Source organism: Dunckerocampus dactyliophorus, chromosome 5 (assembly GCF_027744805.1).
Source record: "Dunckerocampus dactyliophorus isolate RoL2022-P2 chromosome 5, RoL_Ddac_1.1, whole genome shotgun sequence".
Lineage (NCBI taxonomy): Eukaryota > Metazoa > Chordata > Actinopteri > Syngnathiformes > Syngnathidae > Dunckerocampus > Dunckerocampus dactyliophorus.
Window position 1 is genome coordinate 25544813 of NC_072823.1, and position 20914 is coordinate 25565726.

Genomic DNA, 20914 nt, shown 5'->3' on the forward strand with positions numbered 1-20914 from the left:
CGGGTCCTTTCCTTAGGCAATGGGAGTCGCAACACCGCCGTTCCTTAGGCAAAGTGAAATAAATTCGCCGCACCGACACAAAAACTAGTCCGCTTTTGGAAGACATGTTTTTGCGGGGCTGCGGTGCCTAAAGACTTCGTCTGACGAACTTTCCGAAGGACTGTCACCGGCATCGAAGCAAGGGCTGCAGTCAAAGCAGCTTTACGTGGACGGGGAAGTAGTTTTTTGGGGGGCTTCGTGCAGCTCCGCGGCGGAGGGATCTGTGTTGTGCTCAGGCCGAGCTGAATGAGATTGAACAAGAGTTCTTGTTTTGTAGCTTCAGTTTGTGTCTTTTTACACTAATTTGCTTAAACTACGTACAAAATTGCACAACTAAGTGAAGGTACATGGGAAGGAGCGAGTGGGACTCTTTATGGGCTCTTCTTCCATCGTGGATCGTCTTCTTGGAGATATATATTTAATTAATCTGGAGGAGGACTGCTGCTGAGTAAGTGTGCATTGGGCTTTTTTTTTAATTTGCTAACTTTAATGTCGTCCTCGCTCCAACTTGACGAGTGTCCCGCCGCTCCGTGGGTGCTTGTGTACGGCCTCTCGGCTCCTTTTTGGGGGCCTCCGGTGAGCTCTTTACTGCCTCTTTGCTTCTTCTTCTTGTCGGGAGTTGGTGCCGTGAGGACGAGGAAGGGGCCGACACAAGTTGGACAGCCAAAGGCGGCTCTTAGCCCTCCTAGCCCCCTCTTTTTTTAGCTCCATTAGCTTTATTAGCTGTCGTTGTTGTAGAACATGGCGTCTTAGCTGACCGCCCCTCTGCCGTGTTGGCCGGCCTCCTTCTCTCCTGTCCTGCCGCCGCCGCTTGGAAGCATCTTTGTGGGGAACTTAGCCGTGTTAGCTCGATAGGCTAACGGGAGGGGAGGGGAGCGGGGGGGCACTAGCGTTAGCGGCTAGCTTACGTTATCCACTTGTTCTCCAACATTAGCAGCCTCTCGTGTCGCCCAAACACACCTCTGTCGCTATGGATTTTTTGGGACCGAGCCAGAGAGTACCGGAACTGACACCGGCCCGGGGCTGGCTCGGTGGCTTCGTAAGGGAAAGCTGGAACAATCTAGCGGGCGGCCATGAAATAAGACGCTTATCAAACATTTATTGGAGCACTTGACTCGAGTGTTGGTGCACACAAAGTGAAACCTCCATTTTAGTGTCGTTGGCTGCTGGCGGCCCGCGGAGGCTTCTTGAAGCTTTCTTGAACACTTCACGGCCCAGAACTTGACGTTCCAGCCCGGCCACAATTACTTCCAATTAGCCTTAGGGAGGCGCGCGCGACCGCCGCCTACCTGCACTCACCTGCGTGCGCGTTGAACTTTTCAGTGCCGTGTTTTGTCCTAATGAGAGGATTTATGTAAATAAAAACAACAGGCTTCTCTTTCTGGTCTCTCAAGAGACTTGTTATAAGGTGTTTTAAACTTTTAAACTTCACAAAGGCAGCACGAACACTTTCTCTTTCTTATGTTTGTTACTTTGTAGTGTACGTCTTGTTCTGGAACGTAGGAAATAAGACCTTCCCAGATCAGACCCTTCCACTTGAAAGTAAACAAAAACATTCCTGCTTGTCCGTAGATGTGAATGCTTGTTTATGTGTAATGAGTTCCCCTGATTAAAATGATGAATTAAATGTTAACTCATCATGGGACATATTTCATTGATCACTGACTAATGATCCAGTCTTGTTGGTCAGTGACTGACTGATAAATTAGTTGTTAGGTACTTTGTAGTACTGGTCTTGTTCTGTGTATGCGGCATTCTTGAACATAGGCTATAAGAGCTTCGGAGGTCAGACCGCAAAGCGTGCCAGTTGAAAGTAAAAAAAAAAATGGCTGCTTGTCCATAGATGCAAGTGTGAATGATTTGTTTGTTATTATATAAAATAACGTTCCTTACTTTCTGTACTGTATGAACAACAAGAGTTTTAAATTATGTCACATTTTGATTGACGTTGCTTGATCACCTCACGTAGCAATTCACCAATAATGGTCAGTGACTGATTGACGACTAATTAATATTAGGACTAGTTCTTGGATTTTTAGAAAGTTCTTGCCCGGTGCTTTCTTATGTTTGGCCGTTCTAGTTGGAAGTAAACAAAACCTCACTTATTAGTCGACTATAATATTGATCGAGACTGATTGGTTAGCAGTGTTTCCCACAGGGCCGCAATCTATTTGTGGCAATGGTGAGTTGAGATGTGACATAACGTTGTCATTGTCTAATTTGCATAATTGACCAAGATGTATTTACACGTAAATGTAATGGATTCTCAAGAGAGATGAATAATATTGTGGGAGACAAAAAGTGAGTAAAAAAAATCTGAAAAGCACAACAACTATGTTACTACAAATGAACTTTCTTCTGTTGTTTCTTTTTGTCATTTTTTTTTTAATGTCACAAACAGGACGGCGCTGCCTGTAAGTGCTTTGAGATGGGGGAAGGGCCCACAGCAGGATCCGCTGAGCGATACAAGCTTGCATGTCATGTTTGTCTTTGTTTCACTGTTTTTTTGTCAGATATTAATATTTTCCTCTTTGTGTGGCGGCTCTCAGCTCAATACCACAGTTATGTGCAAGGAGATGCAAAAGTATAACCTATATATAACTTTCTGATGCTGCCACAGCTGAATAAATCCACCAAATAGAAGACAAACTGCTGTGTTCTTTAACTTGAACACACATCCACTCACCCTTGACATCTCACCCTTTTGAGAAACTCTCCGTTTTAGTCTCCAAAAGTGTCTTCGCTAGGTTTGTCTCTGGTTGCTTTTTTCCTTTTTTGTTTTTTTTTTGAAACAGTATCTTGAGGAGTCTGATTACTCTCTAAACATAAGGCAGCAACACTGAACCCTCCTGCTACACCTTCTTATTCCCTTGAAGACTAGGAGTGTATGAGGTGTGTTAACAAGCAAATTACACAAATTGTCCCATTTTTAATGTGTTTTGAGTGAGGGCAGACAGGAAGGGCCAAATCAGTTTGTAGTGGGCTGCCACAAACAAATGACTGTATGGGAAACACTGGGTCAGTTACTGATTGGCAGACTGATCAACTGACTGTTTTAACATTTGGACTCTATGATGGTTGTCTAGAATGGTCTCGTCTACATCAATGGTTTATTGATCACACATTTGATAAATCCCTGCGACCCTAATGAGGATAAGCGGCATAGAAAAAGAATGGATGGATGGACATTTGATAAATCACTGTGACGTGTCTTATAATGTCTCTCATATGTTTGCCAGTTACTTAGTATATACACATTTAGTTGTCTTAATGCCACATTCTGGAAAGTAGAGAATAAGAGCTTCCTAAGTCCGACCTCAACGCGTTAAGAATTGGAAGTAAACAAAAAAATATGGCTGCTTGTCAATAGATGTGAGTGCTTGTTAGTTTCTGTGAGATATCTTTCCTTAATGAGTTGAGTGACTCACTCAGTAATTGGCTCACTTATTGATAAATATTGACCAGGACCTATTGGTTATTAACTCATTGGTCGACTGGTCAACCAGCTGATTAATATTAGACTCATTGATGGATCCATAGATCATACATTCATGAGAAGTCACTGTAATGTTGTCTGTGCTCTGTGTGTTTTTGTTGTGCAGGGCAGGGCAGCACAGAGGGGTGGAGTCCAGTCCCACAGCCGGGTGGTAGGTCCTCATTTTAGTCCATAAGAATAAATGTAATGACACTTAATTAGTTCGTATTTATTTTGTGTCACAGAGGTTATTGTTGTTGCACACGTGTAATACTGTCATCAACACATACCATATAATAGGATTATACAGTTAGTATTAAGCCTGCATGGCGCCGATTTCATTCATTTTTGGCAATTGGCTGATCCTTACATATAAAACCGATCTCATCTACCTCTGCGAAGGTCTGAAAGTCAGCCACTGTTTCCTTTTGCGCTGCCAGATTGACAGCTAGCAGTTGAGCCAAGGCTAAGGTTGAATTCCAATTCTAGCCCTTAGCCCTTCCCTTTCGTCTTACCCCTTGTCTTACCCCTTCCTTTAGTGCCCTGGGTATAGGGGAAGAAGCCACTAAGAAATGGGACCCACTTGATTCTTATTACGTCATCACCCTTCACCGCTTGCTGGCTGTGACATAGGCAGATGACATAATTAAATGGTTTGTAATAAATGTTTCCTGTCATAAAGTAAGGTGCAAAGCCTACCTACCTTTTTTTTTTTTTTTTTTTTAAATAAAAGGCACACATTTGTACAAACTGTGACATTTATTGCAAAACAACAAGCAATTGTAATAAACAGCTTATTTACCTGCACTGTAACATTTTTATAAAAATAGAAAATGTAGCAAATATACATATGAAATAGAAATAACAATATAACAAACATCATCAACAAATGTATAAAACTTATCAAGCATCATTTCAAGGTTTAAAAACCTCCCTGTTTTGGTCTCGCTCTCCTCGTGTCGTTGATGTTCTCTCTGATTGTTTTGTAAGAAAGTTCATAATTGCATTTTGTTGTATTTGACTTTTGGATACTGAGATTGTAGCATTTGAAAGGTCCCGGAGTCCTGTATTTTGTAGCAGCTGACTTCACTTGGCTCAGCATCACCTTCAGTAATGACACATATGCGTGAATGATGGGCTACAACTACTGTATTAACTCAATGGAAATACAATAATAATAGTAATAGTACTATAGTAATAGTGTGCTGCTAAAAAATATAGATTCCTAAAGTTTTAATAAAGTTTGATCATGTGATGTGCTGTCCACATATGGTCATGTTGTTTAAATCTTTATTTAGCTCACTTCCTGACCAACCATACTGTATGCTGAATACAGTAAACATAACGCACCACGACAATTGGTGGTGGACTAAGGTGGCTATGATTCACAGCAAACAGACTTCACTACGATGTGCTGTGTTGAATGATTAGATTAGAAAACACCAACGTCACTGTACAGTCAGCAGCAGGGCTAGCCACCTGCAATGGGCGGGCGAGCAGCCTCCGCGCTGTCACGGAGGTTGGGAGTATAGGGCAGGGGATATCCACCCGCCGTGGCCAAGAAAGGGGGCGCATTAGTCGGACAATTCAGTAATGTAGATTCCCCTCGCTACTTTAAAATACTACTTACAATGAACAGGCTAATGTGGTCGCTATATAATTGTTGTCTAATCGTTTATTAAATGCAGTCGATGGCAGTGAAGTCAGATATCGGTGTTAGCCGGCTAGTTATAACTCACGAAAACCAACAATTCATAACATGGTGAATATTTACGTGGAGTAGCAAATGATTGAATATATCATAAACCATGAGTGGCGTTACTGTGAAACTCAATAATTATGTGTAATTACTTACATTTATGTGTTTCTTTTGGTCTCCACGTAGCTCTGCCTACCCCTTTGTTTCAAGTGTGGCCAGAGACCAGATATAAAATAGGGAAACGTCAACAGAAAGTCTGTAGAAACTGTAGATTTTTTTTTTTTAAATGCAATTTTTAAATACAGTGCCATACTAGTTTTAGTCATGTGTCCAAATGTCCCCTTGTCTTCCTCACAGCGGCACGTTCATGCTTCAGTTGGATGGTTTTCCCACCGGAGACGGCGCTCAGGTACCGTTGACCCAATCAGCCCGTGCCGTCATTTGACCTTTATCAGCTTTATGATCAGGAAAACATCATATGCGCTGTTTGTCACGTTGCTACGGCAACAAACACACATTATGGTTGCCCCCAAAAACTGCTCATTTCTGTGTGTGTGTGTGTGTGTGTGTGTGTGTGTCTCCAGGCTGATCGATCAGCTGAAAGACTGACTGCATCAATGATGGAATTACAGACATTACAGGAGGCGCTGAAGGTGGAGATCCAGATCCATCAGGTATGATCTTCTGGGTCATTCTGCCACATCAGGCACACTTGGTTCTGGAGGAGCAGTATTGTATTGTGGACAAGTGTCACTATGGGTTTAGTTGCCAACACCAAATACTATATCGGGTGTTGGTCCTCTCGAACAAGGGTCCCCAACAACTGGTCCGTACCCCCGTACTGTTCCGTGGTTGGAGACTCTTTGGGGTTACTTTTCTTGAACCAGGAATTAGTCTACCAGAATCGGGTGTATTGGCGTTAGTCCTCTCAAACTTGGTGTATTGCGGATTAGTTCTATAGGGCATCAGTCTGCCAGAACCAGGTGTATTGTGGGGTTAGTTCTCTACAAGCAGTTGCATTGTTGGTTAGGTATCTGGAACTAGGTGTATTGTTGTATTAGTTTGCAGAACCAAGTACATTTGGGGTATTTCTATAGACCCAGGTGTAAAGTTGGATGATTCTGCCAGAATCAGGTGGATTAGTCACCGAGGACCACATATATTTGGGTTAGTTTTATATAACAGGTGCCTTGTTGGACATGTAAGCCAGAAGCAGGCCTGGTGCTGGAAAAGCCCACTTGAACCTGGGATATTGAGGGGGGGTTAGTTTTCTAGAACCCGGTGTATTTTGGGTTTTAGTTTTCTAGAACCAGTTGTATAGTGGGAGTAGTCCATCAGTGACCATGACTTGTGTTGTCCACAGAAACTGGTGGCCCAGATGAAGCAGGACCCTCAGGTAAACTCATTTGCCGCTTCACTCACGTGAACGAGTAGTCACATGACTTATGGCGCCGATTGCCTTTTTTTTTCTCTCTCTCTTCACTCGTCCTTTCTTCTTCCCAGAACGCGGATCTGAAGAAGCAGCTTCATGAGCTTCAAGCAAAGATCACTGCGCTGAGTGAGAAACAGGTAAACACACACACACACACACACACACACACACACACACACACGCCCCTGCAATTCTGGATCATCTTTTGATTCTTTTCTTGGTGTGTTTTTATTTTTAACCACATGCTATTTTTACTATGGTTTGTACGTACCATTAAACCACAACAATGCCAGAATTGAAACGCTCTTTGAAATTTCTATGTAACATGTTTAGACCAAAAAAATACTAAAATTTAGTAGGACCCTATAATTTCCGCGTTTAACAGAATCACGGATGGAATTGGCTAATCAAAAAGGCAATCTCCTGTTAAATGTGAATCCCCTGGATATTGACAAATTGTGAATGAAATGCTGTAATTGTGAGAAGGAACAGTTATGTGGGGAAATATTTCCCCAGCGGACCGCTAATTGATAGCGGCATGTCCTCACAAACACTATCCAGCCCTCTCCTGAAGTCTGCGAAAACACTCTTCACTGAGCGTCTCGTACAGCAATGGCAAGTGTAAACTAGCTGGGTTACCTTAGTATAGCGGCGCCTACTAGTGCGGATGTGTGTGTGCCAAAGTTGTGTTTTAGGTTGCCCATGCCTGCTGACTTCTTGCGTGAAATAAAGACGACTGCCACGGCTGAAAGAGGCAGCCAGCTATCTATCTGGCTTAGCAACAAACTATAAATCGATTTTCAACACACACCATACTTCCGGCCTTCAAAGTAAGAGCGGCGCATATCCTGTAATACTGGTAGTAAAGTAAGGGTGTCTTAAAATAACTTACATTAATAAAATGATTGCAATTACATCTACAACTAGATGTTCTTTAACCACAAGCACGGATGCGATTGTTTGAGGATTTTGTAGCAATGAAAAGTTCGGAAAGAACTGCGAAATTGTCCAGTGATGTATTGCACCAATACATGTAAGGATTTTTGCATTTATTTAATTTAATTCATTTTATCCTGACACAAGTAAACACACAATCTATGGTGATAAAATTAGTGTGAAAAGGAAAAAAATGAATTAATTCTTAAAATTAAAACAGAAAAAAATGGATTTAGAAAAAAAATTGAACAAATTTCATAGGGCCCTGACGTTGTGACATGAATACTTGATGTTTTGATTTGAATGTCTCCCAGAAAAAGGTGGTGGAGCAGTTGAGGAAGGAGCTGCTGGTCAAGCAGGAACCAGAAGCCAAAGTGCAGCTGCAGGTACACACGCCTCCTGTAGGGGGTGATGTGAAGCCCACCAACCTGCTGCAGACCCAGCAGATTCCTGGAGGACTACAGCAGGTAGGAAGTGCCTGTATTCACACATACATGCACCAAGACACAGATGCTGGAACCAAGAGAATGTCATAAGCTGGCAAATAATAATGGCCTCAAATTATGTTTTTTACCAATTTTAATTCAAGTGTCAAAGATCCCATAATAGTGTATTGGGAGTGTGTTGTCCAAACGCTAGCCTTGATGCTGGAATTCAGACAGTTTAAAAGTGCTTTTGTTAAACCCTACTTGGAACGTGGCCTTTTGTATGTCTGTAGCTTTAATGTTAATGAGCTGTTTTTGGCCATGCCTTTATCCGACAGTGTGTGTCTCTCCAAGAAATCCTATTATGCATTTATCTGCCTTTTTTTAAAATAAATACATATATACTAGGGGTGTCACAAGATCTCGTAAGATTTAACAGTGATTTCTCGTTCAGAAAAAAAGTCTTGTGGCCACTAGGCCTGGGATGATAATAAATGTATTAATTAATCACATAATAAATTAAAATGAACTGGATAATTTTGCTGGCCTTAATACATTGCCATGTGCATGCGTGTCTCTTTTCCTCATCTCCCGCCTCCAAACAGGCAGGAAGAGTGTTCACTCTGCATTGGTTTCAGCACCTTGGCGTGTTTGTTCTATAGAACAACGGCATGAACACAGTGAGCCCTTTTGTCAGTCATACAGTCTCTTTGTCTTTGTGGGTAGAGGTGGGGCCGGTAGCATACACACAGAGTGCAGAAGAGTGTAGCCTCGTGAAGATAAGATAATGTCGTAGAAATTAAATTTTTTTAATATTTTGTCATTGTAATTCTCTTAAAAGTAATCTTAAAATGTCGTTCTTGTATGCCCAATCTCGTGTCGTCTCGTCTCATTAACTGTGAGTGTCTCGTGACACCCCTAAAATATGCACTTGTCCCATGTAGTAGATGCACATCACATACAACAACATAACATTGAGTGGGACATTAACAACACTAGGGCTAACTTCACACTGCAGGTCAATTCCGAGTTTTTTTGGTTTTTTTTTTGGGCTTATATGTGACCTGTATCTGAATTTTTTTTTTTTTCTCCATGTCAGTGTATCAGCACAATTCATTTTTTTTTTTTTTTATGTGACTCAGGCCTCATTCGTATGTGGATATAAAGCTGATATGTAGTATGCGATGCGACTGCAGTATGAACGGTCAGATCACATATAGCCGACTATACATCAGTGATGATGTAGGCAGTCATCGAAAGCCATGGTTTATTGTGCAAGACTTGGATAAATGTACTCGCCCATGTAGGCAAATCTTCTTCTTCTCTTTGTGTCTCACCACTTCTGCCTCAGACATCCACCCACAACCACCTTGGAACAGACGTGGCAGCAAGTTGTCAACGAACTGCCATAGCCAAAATTCTTGCCCTCTTCCTTCTTAATCTACTACACGGAATCATTTGGTTGAGAAAATATTGACTCCCGTTGCAAAAAATCCTTGAGATTGCCACAAACGCATTAAGGAGAGCACTAGTAATATGCATATTGCGGGTTACCAGCTCTTCATGCTCGATTCTTGATATTAGTTGATTCTGACATCAAAGTATTGATACTTTTCATACTTGAGATATATGATTTTGTCCTGTTGTTTTTTGTGATGTTGTATATTAGCTTGGTTACATTGTAAATCACCCCGCTACCTCAGTATACAGTACAGGCCGAAAGTTTGGACACACCTTCTCATTCAATGCATTTCTTTATTTTCATGACTATTTACATTGTAGATTCTCATAGCTATGAATGAACACGTGGAATTATGTGCTTAACAAAAAAGTGTGACATAACTCCAAGTATGTCTTATATTTTAGACATATTTTATGCCTTATTTTTTTGATAGCACTGCAAACCCTTGTTCTCTCAAAAAGCTTCATGAGGTAGTCACCTGAAATGGTTTTCACTTCACAAGCGTGCCTTGTCAGGGTTACTTTGTGGAATTTCTTGCCTTATTAACGGGGTTGGGACCATCAGTTGTGTTGTGTGTGTGTGTGTGTGTGTGTGTCCAAACTTTTGGCCTCTACTGTACCTACCAATGTGAACTTCAGTGCTTACACTCAAATTTTAACAGCAAGATCATGCTAGGTTAAGCCAATTCACTGAAGAATAACAAAATGATCAAACGTACAGCTGCCATGTCTATAGCTGACTGACGAATAGTTGGCAGAGATCCAGGTATCATTTAAAGATGTGTAGTGAAGCCTACTGAGTGAATATGGTGGGAAAACTTTGACCTCCTCTTCAGACGCTGACAGTCACCCCGGTCCTCACCGCCAAGACGCTACCTCTCGTGCTGAAAGCTGCGACCACGCCCACGCTGCCCGGCTCAGTCTTGCCGCAGCGCCCGGCCACCGTCATGGTAACCACCGCCATCTCCAAACCGGACTCCCACAATGCCCCTGTCAATCTACAGGTGGCGGGCAAGCTGAGTGCTCACACCTCAGAACCTGTGAGGCTTGTGTCCAAGAATGCCATGCTGGTACGTACACGTGTGTGTTTGTGTTTACGTTTGTGTTGTGGTGTGTTGAGGCTCGGGTCATCTCCCGTAACCACTTATGTCTGTGAAGAGGTCTTGTGGGCATCTGTGTGAACAAAGCTAGAGTGGGTGTCTCTAAAGCGAAACAATCTTTTATTTGGATTGTATCATGACCACGACTTCTTTTGTGCGTGTGTGTTTATGAGGTTGTGGACCATCTAGATTTGTTTCCTTTTTGACATTAAAGGGTTAAACATACAGGAACAACTTTTAAGATCATTGATAAGATTTAAGTGTGTAGCTCTTGAATATTGCTCAGAACTCTCTTCTGACTTGATATCGGGACGTTAAGGGACCCCGAAATATGTAGCCGGAAGTAAGGAGGTGCCCGGTTGGACGCTGCAGACAAACAGCCTGCTGTGGTTTTGTCTCAGCTGCAGGCCGCCAACGTCCAGCCAATCAAAGTCCCCCAGTTTGTCCCTCCTCCTAGACTGATGACGCTACCCGCCTTTCAGCCGCAGGTGCGTCACCTAAAGACCCGCCTTCATACTTGCCCAGTCTGAGACTTGTGTGTGCGCGCGTGTGCCACTCAAGGTGACTCTGTCGTTCCAGTAGAGGACAGAAAAAACACAAGCCTGGCTTCATGGCACTAAAACAGTCTATCCTTTCGTTCTTTTCTTTTTTTTTTATTTACCCACTCACACACGGGTCGGGGGCGTGGATGTGGTGCTTTGTAACGTCTCCTGCTTTTTGAAACTGTGTGTAATTGTTTTCCTGCGGCTTCATGGTGTTGTGTTGGTGGCTGTTGATGTGTTCTAGCCACTTAAAAAGAACGTCACGTAACCCTGCTGAGTAATGCAGCTGTCAATATCAGTTTCACCGGAAATGCTACAATTAACAGTTTATTATTAACAGTTTCCTAAAGTTGCCGGGTGTGTGGTCTACAAAAGCAAGCGCCGGGTCAAAAACATTGCCAGTAACAGCTGTGGCTGCACACGACCTTTTAATATAGTTTTTATTAACGCCACAGGATGGTGGTGGCTGCATTTTGAAGTATCATAACATTTATCTACCTCTGCATGTGCTTTAAAATGGTGTTTGTGCTACTCAGCTGTTGGTGTGAAAGTTGTGCGTGCTATTCTCGTCATACTGTTGTTTACAATTAATCCATCTGTGCTATTAATGCTGGCTGAGCAGGTTGCTCCTCACTGCTATTACAACATTGGTTCTGTTGCTGCTGTGTTGTACAATACACTTGTTAATCAATGACCATGCACTCCAAATTATTGTCAAAGGTAAAAAAAAAATAAATAATAAACTTGGGTATTCAGATTTAGATGTAGTACTGTATTTTAAAGGTAACAGTGGCATTACCCAGCAGCGATTGGTTGTGTTGCTTCGCAGCTGATTTCTGATTGGCTGTTGTCCCTCAGCAGGTCAGGCCAAAGCCCACCTTGCCTGCCAACGTCCCCATCGCCCCAGCTCCGCCGCCGCCCATGATGGCGGCCCCCCAGCTGCTCCAGAGGCCCGTCATGTTAGCCACCAAGCTGTCGCCTTCCTTGTCGTCCGTGGCTCCCATTCACCAGGTCCGCATCGTAAACGGGCAGCCGTGCGTCAAGACGGGCACCACACCTCTGACGGGCATCGTCATCACCACGCCTGTGTCTACAACGGCTGCCTGCCTCGCCAGCCCGGCCCAGGCACAGGACCCAGCCTCGGTCCCAACCTTGACCCCAAGCCAGCCCATCCAGATCAGCAGCGTGGCCTCTGATCTCAAGGTAGGAAAAGCAGTGGGTTGATGACGACGCTAATGATTACTACTTACTAATGATTACTAATGACCTTGTCATCTTCTTTTTGCAGACTGTTAAATCAGGGGGCGGTGCCGAGCACAAGATGGCGGTCACCCTCCCCTCATTTTCTACTCCTCCCTTGTCTCCGCCTCCCAGACCCAGGAAGGAGGAGAGTCCAGAGGTAGGTGGTGGCCTCAGCATGGCTGTCACTGTATGCAACTGTGATGGCATCATTGATTTGCTACCTCTTTCCTCCAGAAACTGGCCTTCATGGTCTCCTTGGGCCTTGTAACATATGACCACTTGGAAGGTAAGTCTCCATCATAGCTCCTCCCACAAAGGTGCAGTCTTGGGGTAAAGACGGCTAACGCTAGCCCACATTTATTAATTTGTTGGTTAATACTCCTGAGCTACAACACATTCAAACTGTTTTCAGAAATTCAGAGCAAAAGGCAGGAGAGGAAGAGGAGAACGACTGCTAATCCAGTCTACAGTGGTGCCGTGTTTGAGCCTGAGGTAGATAGACATGAATGTGGATGCAGAAATTGTTAATGTGTTGGCTGCATAAAATTGGTTTTCTTTATTCCCTATTTGTTTTCCAGAGGAAAAAGAGCGCTGTGAGTTACCTGAACAGCCCTCTGCACCAGGGGACTCGAAAGAGAGGTCTGTATACCGTAGTAATGATCGCGGACAAGCTCCACGGCAACAAACTGTTTGATGGACATTGCGACCTTCCAGCTGGCCATAGCAGCAAAACTGTCGAGTCTTAACTACTGACTAACGACTCCAGACTAACTATGAGCACAGATCAAATAGGATTCACAGCTAGTGTGTCCAGACTGACTTGAGTCCCGATTAACTAGTGACTTATGCGTCCAGGCCACGTGACTCTCCATGTTGCTATTAATATGCTCCCTGTCCTTGTTGCCGTTACCTCTGACTCCCTTTCATCACTAAACCACTTTGATGCGAGATTGGATGAATCGCTTACTATTGCATGAATGACTCAATCCTATCTTAACGACTCCTCCATCAGTGCTGCGGGTCACCTCACTTTTGTGTTCTTGTGTAATGCTCCGCCCACCCTTACCAAACGAACCAGTCAGTGCTGTACACGTTAACAGCGTGTATATGAAAAAATGTTTTGGGACACCTACAGGAGGAGTTTTTCCTTCCTTTGCAGCTGTGACAGCTTCCAGCTTTCTGGAAGGGCTTTCCACAAGATTGTATCTGTGGGAATTTTTGTCCACCTGACAGGTCAAATACAGGTGTCCAAATTATCTTGAGATTGATTCATTAAGTGCATACTCACACTCGGCCAGTTGTACTGTGATGGACTTAGGCTGAAGCACAATTGTGCCTATTTGCTTGTATTCTGCTGTTTACTGCAATCCCTGACTTTGTAGATTATTTCGAGTCATTCTGATTATTTCTAACCGTTCACATGAATGAAATGACATGTCTTTATGTAGCAGTGAGTGAGCAAGTGTGCCTTGTCTTTGACTTTTGGATAATTTCAAGTCTTTTTTGCAAGTTTTATTTCTATTATGAAATGTGTCATATCAAATGTTATCACAAAGAACATGCAAGGGGCGATTACATTACAGTCATTCGATAACTCTGTGTGCGTGTGTAACTCCATCCCTGGACACGCCCAGGCTCAAACTTGCGACCACACAACCCCTGTGGCAGAGAGTCAAGCACACTAGCCAGTAGGCTTAAAGCCCAAGCTCCTAACCCACTGGCCAGGGTAGCTCTTGAGGTGTTGGGAAGTGAGGTTTACTTACTGTTCTTGCGCACAGCTAAGCTAGCTAGCCACCTTTTACATGTGCCTCTTTGCCGCCTCTTCCAATCGTGCTATGGGAGAGGAAGTGTACCGAACTTGAGCACAAATTAGAGTGCTCAGTCTAGTCCAGTGGTTCTCAATTATTGTCTGTCATACCTCCACTGGGGGATAGAAATGTTTTGGACCCCCCCGTACTGTACAGACTGAACTCGAAACTGAAACCAGCGAAATGCAACAAAATGGAGAGCGGTGAAGCATACAAGTGTATTGTACAACAAATTCATACATGTTGGCAGGTCTGCACTAATACTGAAAGTCCTCCCTGCCTCTCACGCCCCCCTGACAGTTCACTGCGCCCTCCCACCCGGGGGCTATGGAAGCACTGCCCTAGCCAAACGTATCAGAGTTTAGATGTGATTTTGGTCCAGGCACGGTGGTATTGGCCTAGTGTGAGGACACCCTAAGAGGCGTGTCCCAGTGCTTCTGTCCATGCATTGTAGTCTTAAGCGGTGTTTACACTTGCACCCATTTTGCCTCCGCATTGTCCCGCAATTCGCCATGGCTTTGTGTTAAGTCAAGTACGTTTTACATCTAGTGTACTTCCCGCATGGGTATGCATTGTCAGCGCCACTTCCTGCATCTGTGAAGCAGTCGTGGCATAATTAGGTCCCGCTTTGTCCTGCACGACTGCATGCAACAGCAGGCATCACACCTAGCTTTAGTAATTCCTCTATTTGCAAGGGACCTACAAGATGTTGAATTGCAGAGAAGAAAGGTAAGTATGTTATGCGTTCACATTGTGTTCTTGACTAGGTCAGCCACATGTTTTTGAACATTTCAAAAAAATGTTTACGCACCGGAACACAACCCCACACAGTTTACACATACTTCACAACTGTTTATGATCAATTTACTCAAAATGCGTGCAAGTGTAAACTCGACTTTAGTCTTGATGGACAGCCATACTTCTACATTTTATGTGGAGAAACAAGTCACAGGTTTGATTCCCGCCACTGACGTTAACAAAGAGTAACTTGACCATCTGCGAAACGAGCTTCCTGTGTGGCGCGCGCCTCAGCTAGCATGATGGCGGCGTGCGCACTAACACTGTCTGTGCTTCTGACTCCCTTTCCCTGTTCCCCCCTCCGCTCCCCCGCCTCACGCTAGCCAACGATGACTCCCTTTCCAAGGTATGTCACGCAGACTGTTGTTGTTCTTCCCCCCTCTCCATCTTTTCTTTTTTTTTTTTTTTCTTTGTTTCCGTCTTTTGTCGTCTGTCTCATTTCACCCAGGTCGCCCACCCAAATACGGCGGCGTCCCGGAGCTGGGCTGCCTCACCCCGACCTCCCCCATCAGCCCCGTACACCCCCTCCCTCTGCCCAGCCCCAGCTCTGGGGATGTAAGTAACGACGGGGGGTGGGGGCGCGGAAAGCCCATTGGCTCTGTAGTCTGTCAATCATCCACCCACATGTCATCAGTCTTACAAAGTGAACAGCCTCACGGCCCAATTAACACACATCACCATGCGACTCCGCCCCCGCCTTCCTACCCGACTAAAGCCGGTCCGCTGCCTCGGTGGGCGGGGCGACTGATTGGTCCAATTCTTCCTCGCAGGGAGACATCCATGAGGACTTCTGCACTGTGTGCAGACGCAGTGGCCAGTTGCTCATGTGCGACACGTGTTCTCGTGTCTATCACCTGGACTGCCTGGACCCACCCCTGAAAAGCATTCCTAAAGGCATGTGGATCTGTCCAAAATGCCAAGACCAGGTAACGGCCCGCTTTAGGACTGTTCAATCCTTTGTAAGCGTCCACACTGCACACTTGTGTCCCATTCATTGTGTCACGCATCCATTCGCTCCATGCTCGTGCACGGCGCTCCTGGCATCCTCCGTTCTCATTGCATGTTCTATGCCTGACGAGTGCCAGCTTCTCTTTGTAGATCCTCAAGAAAGAAGAAGCCATTCCCTGGCCCGGAACGCTGGCCATCGTCCACTCTTACATCGCCTACAAAGAAGGTGAGTCTGCACGCTCGGTGTCATTGGGGGTGTGGGGTGGCGCTTGCCGCTAACGCGCTTGTCGTGTGTGCAGCGAAAGAAGAAGAGAAGCAGAAGCTCATCAAGTGGAGTGCCGAACTGAGGCTGGAGCGTGAGCAGTTGGAGCAGCGAGTCAAGCAGCTCAGCAACTCCATCACGGTAATAAGTGTGCATGTGGATGTCACACCAACATGTTAGTCTCATCACCATGACAACCATGAAGATCACGTGCTAGACAGGCAGGAAGTCAATGACGGCACACGTTGCAGCAGTCTGCTAGTTATCACTGTCAACACTAGTCAGTAGTGGTGACGGTGTCTCACACTTTTCTCCTTCCTCCGTCAGAAATGCATGGAGACCAAGAACAGCATCCTGGCTCGGCAGAAGGAGATGCAGCTGTCTCTGGACAAGGTCAAACATCTGGTCCGCCTCATCCAGGCCTTCAACTTCAACCAGACTGTGGGCGATGGCAGGGACTTCAGAGTCCAGGACGCCGCTGCACTGCCCAAAGCCAACTCGGAGGTGAAGGGTGAAGGCGGCGACAAGAGTCAGAGCAACACAGCTGAAGAGCAGGCAGTGGCGGCAGGGAATGAGCTGACCTTAGGAGGCCCCGACCATCAGGGCGCCGTTGTACGCCCCACAGATAACATTCCTGCTGGAGGTGCAGGGGGAGGAGCAAAGACAGAGACTGGTGTCCAGGCTGAAGGCGGGGCCAAGGCTGAGACCGAAGTGTCTCCACAGGCTGACGTTGGCCCTTCTTCTGAGGTACCGGCGCCTGCCGCCACTGCTGCCACCACCACTACCACCACCAACGGTATGGCCGTGCTGCCGTGCCCTGCCCCCACCGCCGACGCAACAGCCAACTCTGAGAACAAGATGGCTGCCGTCAGCCCTCCGCAGGCGGCAGCGCAGGACAAACAGGACATCAGCGACAGCAACAACATCAAAACCTCAGAACCCTCTCAGCATTCTGTGCCAGCGCTCGGCGGCGAGTAACACCCGCTTGCCGCCATTTCCAACTTGGAGTACGATTTAAGAAAAAAAAAAAAGTTGCCAATCTGTGTTAATGTTGTTTGTTTGCGTCGTATTGTCAGACTGTGTCAATGGTAGATAGCGGCCTGGTCACATGATGACCGCCGTGGTGGCCAGTTAGCGATAGACGTCGTCATGGGAACGCTCGAAGGGAGACCGAATCCATCTCACCAGTGTGTGCCTGTCCCAGTGGTCCCGGTGGGTAGGGTGGGGCCACACATTGCTCCTCCCAACCCACCGAATATTTGGCTTGCGCCTACACTGAAGACTGTACTGTTGCCTAGCAACCAATAGCAGTAGGCAACCCCCACCCGTCTGTCCAGCAAAAAGCCCCCGTCACCTTTAACCCCCACGGTTAAAGTTCTTCAAACAAAGAAGTCGAGTCACCGAGTCGTGAGACAAGTTCACCACACAGCAGGGGGCGTGTCCTCCGCGCCATCAAAATAATCATATGAATCCCTTACATCTTGTCAGCGCTCCGCCCCCTGCTACAGCCACGCCCCCTTCACCCTGCAGTGGACGGTAGATGCCAACAAGTGTCCCACTGTTTATTGACTTCTCTGTTTGAAGCATCTTAACCACGGGGGGAGGGCGGCCCCTCCCTCACCGCACTCGGGTCAACCGGGTTCAGGCTGTAGCCCCGCCCACTAAGGCAGGCGTGGAGGAGACGGAGCCAGAGCGGCGTTGTTGTTGTGAGTCTTCATTTTGTGTGTCCGTGTGAGCACTAAATGTGACGTGCTTTGTTTTTTTCTAGGACAACATATTCAGGTCTTCCTGGTGTTGGGAATAAGTGCTTTGTGTTCCTGTCCACCGCCATCGTCAACTGCCAAAAGCATCCAAACACGCCAGGGGGCGGAGCCAAAATTCCACGCGTGGTAACAAAACAAAAAAAGCACAAGTTAGCGGAGGATTTTTTTTGTATTTTCTTTGATGTGACGTGACTCCTCCCACTTTTGGAGGACGCACAAGCCTCCGGCCCAGTAGGTGGCACCGCTCACTTTCTGCTCCTTCATTCATGGTGCCTCGTTTTTTTTTTTGTTGTTTTGTTTTTTGTTTTTTTTTTGTCGTGGGGGGTTCAAAACGGAGCCGCCAGCAGCTGGAGGCGCAGCTTCTGTTTCCATTAATGACTGTGGCGCTCTGGTCAAGGTCAATGTCAGCGTTCATATCACATGACTCGTGTCAGCCAGTTAGCATATCCTGCCGTTTGCTTGCCATGTGGTCACCCCTTCCCCCCCAGTAGGTACCTCGAGTGCCTTCTGTCTGTTGACTTGCACTGTGACTAATAGGCCCCGCCCCCTCCACATTTGTCCTGCCCCTTTTTCATCTCATTTGCCGGTCAGTGTTTAGCAGCTGCCTTAAATGTTTTTTTTTGTTTTGTTTTTTAAACCTGATCATCTTCTGCGAGGTCGTCATGACGGTGACGAAGCCGCCTATGGTTTTGCGATGCACTTTTTTTATTTAAGCAGTATTATAAGGAAACAACAAACGTCACCCCTGGGGGGGGTCCACTCGAGTCAACAGGTCACACACATAGCAACAAGTCATGGCATGCCTTCTTATGCAAATTTTATACACTAGTTAATTATGCATTGACTTTTTTTGTTTTTTTTTTTACTTTTTTTAAACATCATTTTTGGTTTCAAGTGGGCGGAGCCAGTGTGTTTGAACGACATCTTAGTGGGCGGAGTGAGGAAAACAATAGGGTACATTTTATCCAAAGAACGTGTGGAAGGATCATTGGAGGGAATTCCTGTGTGTCCGCTTGGAAGCATCCAGTCATGACTGTGGCCTTCTAATGTTGTCCTTACATCAAAGGCAAGTCCCCCTCCTCAGCGACCATCCACCCCCATCGATTTTTATTTTTATCTTCCATGTGCTCAGACGCATTGTAGCGCTCCGGATAAAGAACAAAGTGTACATTGGGTAATCTTTGTATAATTGTTTGTATTTTTTCATAATGATTTTTGGAAAGGAATGTGTTTATTTTTTTGGACTTGTGTTCCACACGTGTCTTCTGTTGGCCATGTTGGTGGGATTCCTATACCTCTGTATTGAGCCTCCTCCTCCTCCTCCTCCTCCTCCTCGTGATGATGACGATGATGCAGTGTTTCACTAAATACTGTTGCTCGGTAAAGGATGGCACCAGCCGCCGCTAGGAGCATTTGATCAATTTCTATTTATTTATTTTATCAGTTTGCTAATAAATCCTCAAAAGCACCGCTCTCCTCTTTTTAGTTTTTTGTGACCAGAAAGGACAGAACTGGTACAAGAGTGCATGGCGAGGGGTGGGGTTAGGCTTTTCATTGACATTTTGTTACGTGTTTTCTAGCGAGACCACACCCGATGCTGATTTACCTTTTAGTTCCTTCATGCAGAACATGTGCTGTGTGTAGAACACCGCAAGGCACGCAGGTGTGTTCTTGGCAAGCGCACAAGGAGTTATATTGCTGACGTGAGGCATAAAGCACAAAGTCGGCTTGAGAGAGCAAAGAGTAAGACAGGTAATCTTGACACCATGCTCATTGCCACCGTGATAGACAGAAGGCGGTCCCTGGTGGTGTAATGGTACAGCTGCTGCGGCGGTTACGATCCCGGCCATGGTTTTATTCTGTTAAGTTACACATAAATTTTTTTTTAACGATGTATTCATATTACTCTGAAACCTGCATCTAACGAAATTCAGGTTCAAGTCAAACGGTATAAAAATAGCTTGTAGTGGGTCAGTTAGGTGGTAGAGATGTGATGACCACAGATGCCCATGGGGGCAAAAATGTGTGTTTTTTTTTTTTTTTTCCCATGAGACCCAGAATTCCTGGCAGTGCCCTGATTGGTGATAACTTAGTCTTAGTTTGGCCCCATTGACAATGACTGTGGCGGGTAGGGTCATGACATGTCACTTGTCATGACAAGTGTCATTGGTCAAAACATTCCTCCAGGGAGGGCGTGTAGCATATTTCAGGCCAGTTGTCAATTGGACCCCACTTTGGTAGTTACAATGTCACCTGTGAACATTTGTAAAGGAGTGGTTTTTAGTTTTCTTTTTCCTCCCACACCTAAAGCTGAATGACAGCTCCTGAGTTAGAGTCCCTAAATTTTAATTTTTATTTTGCAATACCACCTGTGACCACAGTGCTAAAGGTGAGTGTGTTAGTGGAAGTAGGTTTACAGAACGCGACAAGTTTAGGCCAAACCCTGATCTTGGTGAAACTTGAGTCTTGCGTTACACTGAAAACTGTTTAAAACTAGAAAAAAAAAGTCTGGAGAAATTTTAGAAGAGCCTGCCTATCTGTTAACCTCTAGACCGGCATTTGAGTTCAATCTATATAGCTATAGGTATGTATACCTGTATGTCTCTGTGTATGCATTTATATAATGTATGTGTGTGTATAGCTACATACTCAGCTTTTGCAGCAATAGCGACAATGCATCCATCCATCCATCCATCCATCCATTTTCTATACCGCTTCTCATTAGGGTCGCACGGGCATGCTGGAGCCTATCCCAGCTGACTTTGGGCGACAGGCGGGGTACACCCTGGACTGGTCGCCAACCAATGGCAGGGCACATATAGACAACCATTCACACTCACATTCATACCTATGGACAATTTAGAGTCGCCGATTAATAGTTTTTGGAATGTGGGAGGAAACCGGAGTACCTGGAGAAAACCCACGCACACACGGGGAGAACATGCAAACTCTACACAGAAATGCCCAAGGGAGAATCAAACCCA

At 45.3% G+C, this 20914-nt stretch overlaps 1 protein-coding gene across 8 annotated transcripts; it reads left to right on the top strand.

Annotated features, from left to right (window-relative positions):
- The first annotated feature begins 200 nt into the window (after nucleotides 1-200).
- Nucleotides 201-20431, top strand: phf21ab (PHD finger protein 21Ab). Of its 8 annotated transcripts, none has more exons than XM_054775261.1 (19): nucleotides 201-487; nucleotides 3642-3686; nucleotides 5571-5622; nucleotides 5798-5887; nucleotides 6577-6609; nucleotides 6717-6782; nucleotides 7896-8048; nucleotides 10304-10537; nucleotides 10969-11055; nucleotides 11968-12312; nucleotides 12398-12508; nucleotides 12586-12637; nucleotides 12764-12843; nucleotides 12930-12990; nucleotides 15281-15303; nucleotides 15728-15883; nucleotides 16056-16131; nucleotides 16205-16308; nucleotides 16495-20431. In XM_054775261.1, exons 3-19 carry the CDS (start codon nucleotides 5581-5583, stop codon nucleotides 17143-17145), a joined length of 2364 nt encoding a protein of 787 aa, XP_054631236.1. In that variant the 5' UTR covers nucleotides 201-487; nucleotides 3642-3686; nucleotides 5571-5580; the 3' UTR covers nucleotides 17146-20431. The 8 variants fall into 8 exon arrangements, with proteins under 8 accessions (XP_054631236.1, XP_054631235.1, XP_054631242.1 ...); XM_054775260.1 differs by lacking the exon at nucleotides 15281-15303 and adding an exon at nucleotides 15406-15512 and having other exon boundaries at nucleotides 202-487; nucleotides 16495-20430; XM_054775267.1 differs by having other exon boundaries at nucleotides 202-487; nucleotides 11971-12312; nucleotides 16495-20430.
- The last annotated feature ends 483 nt before the right edge of the window (nucleotides 20432-20914 follow it).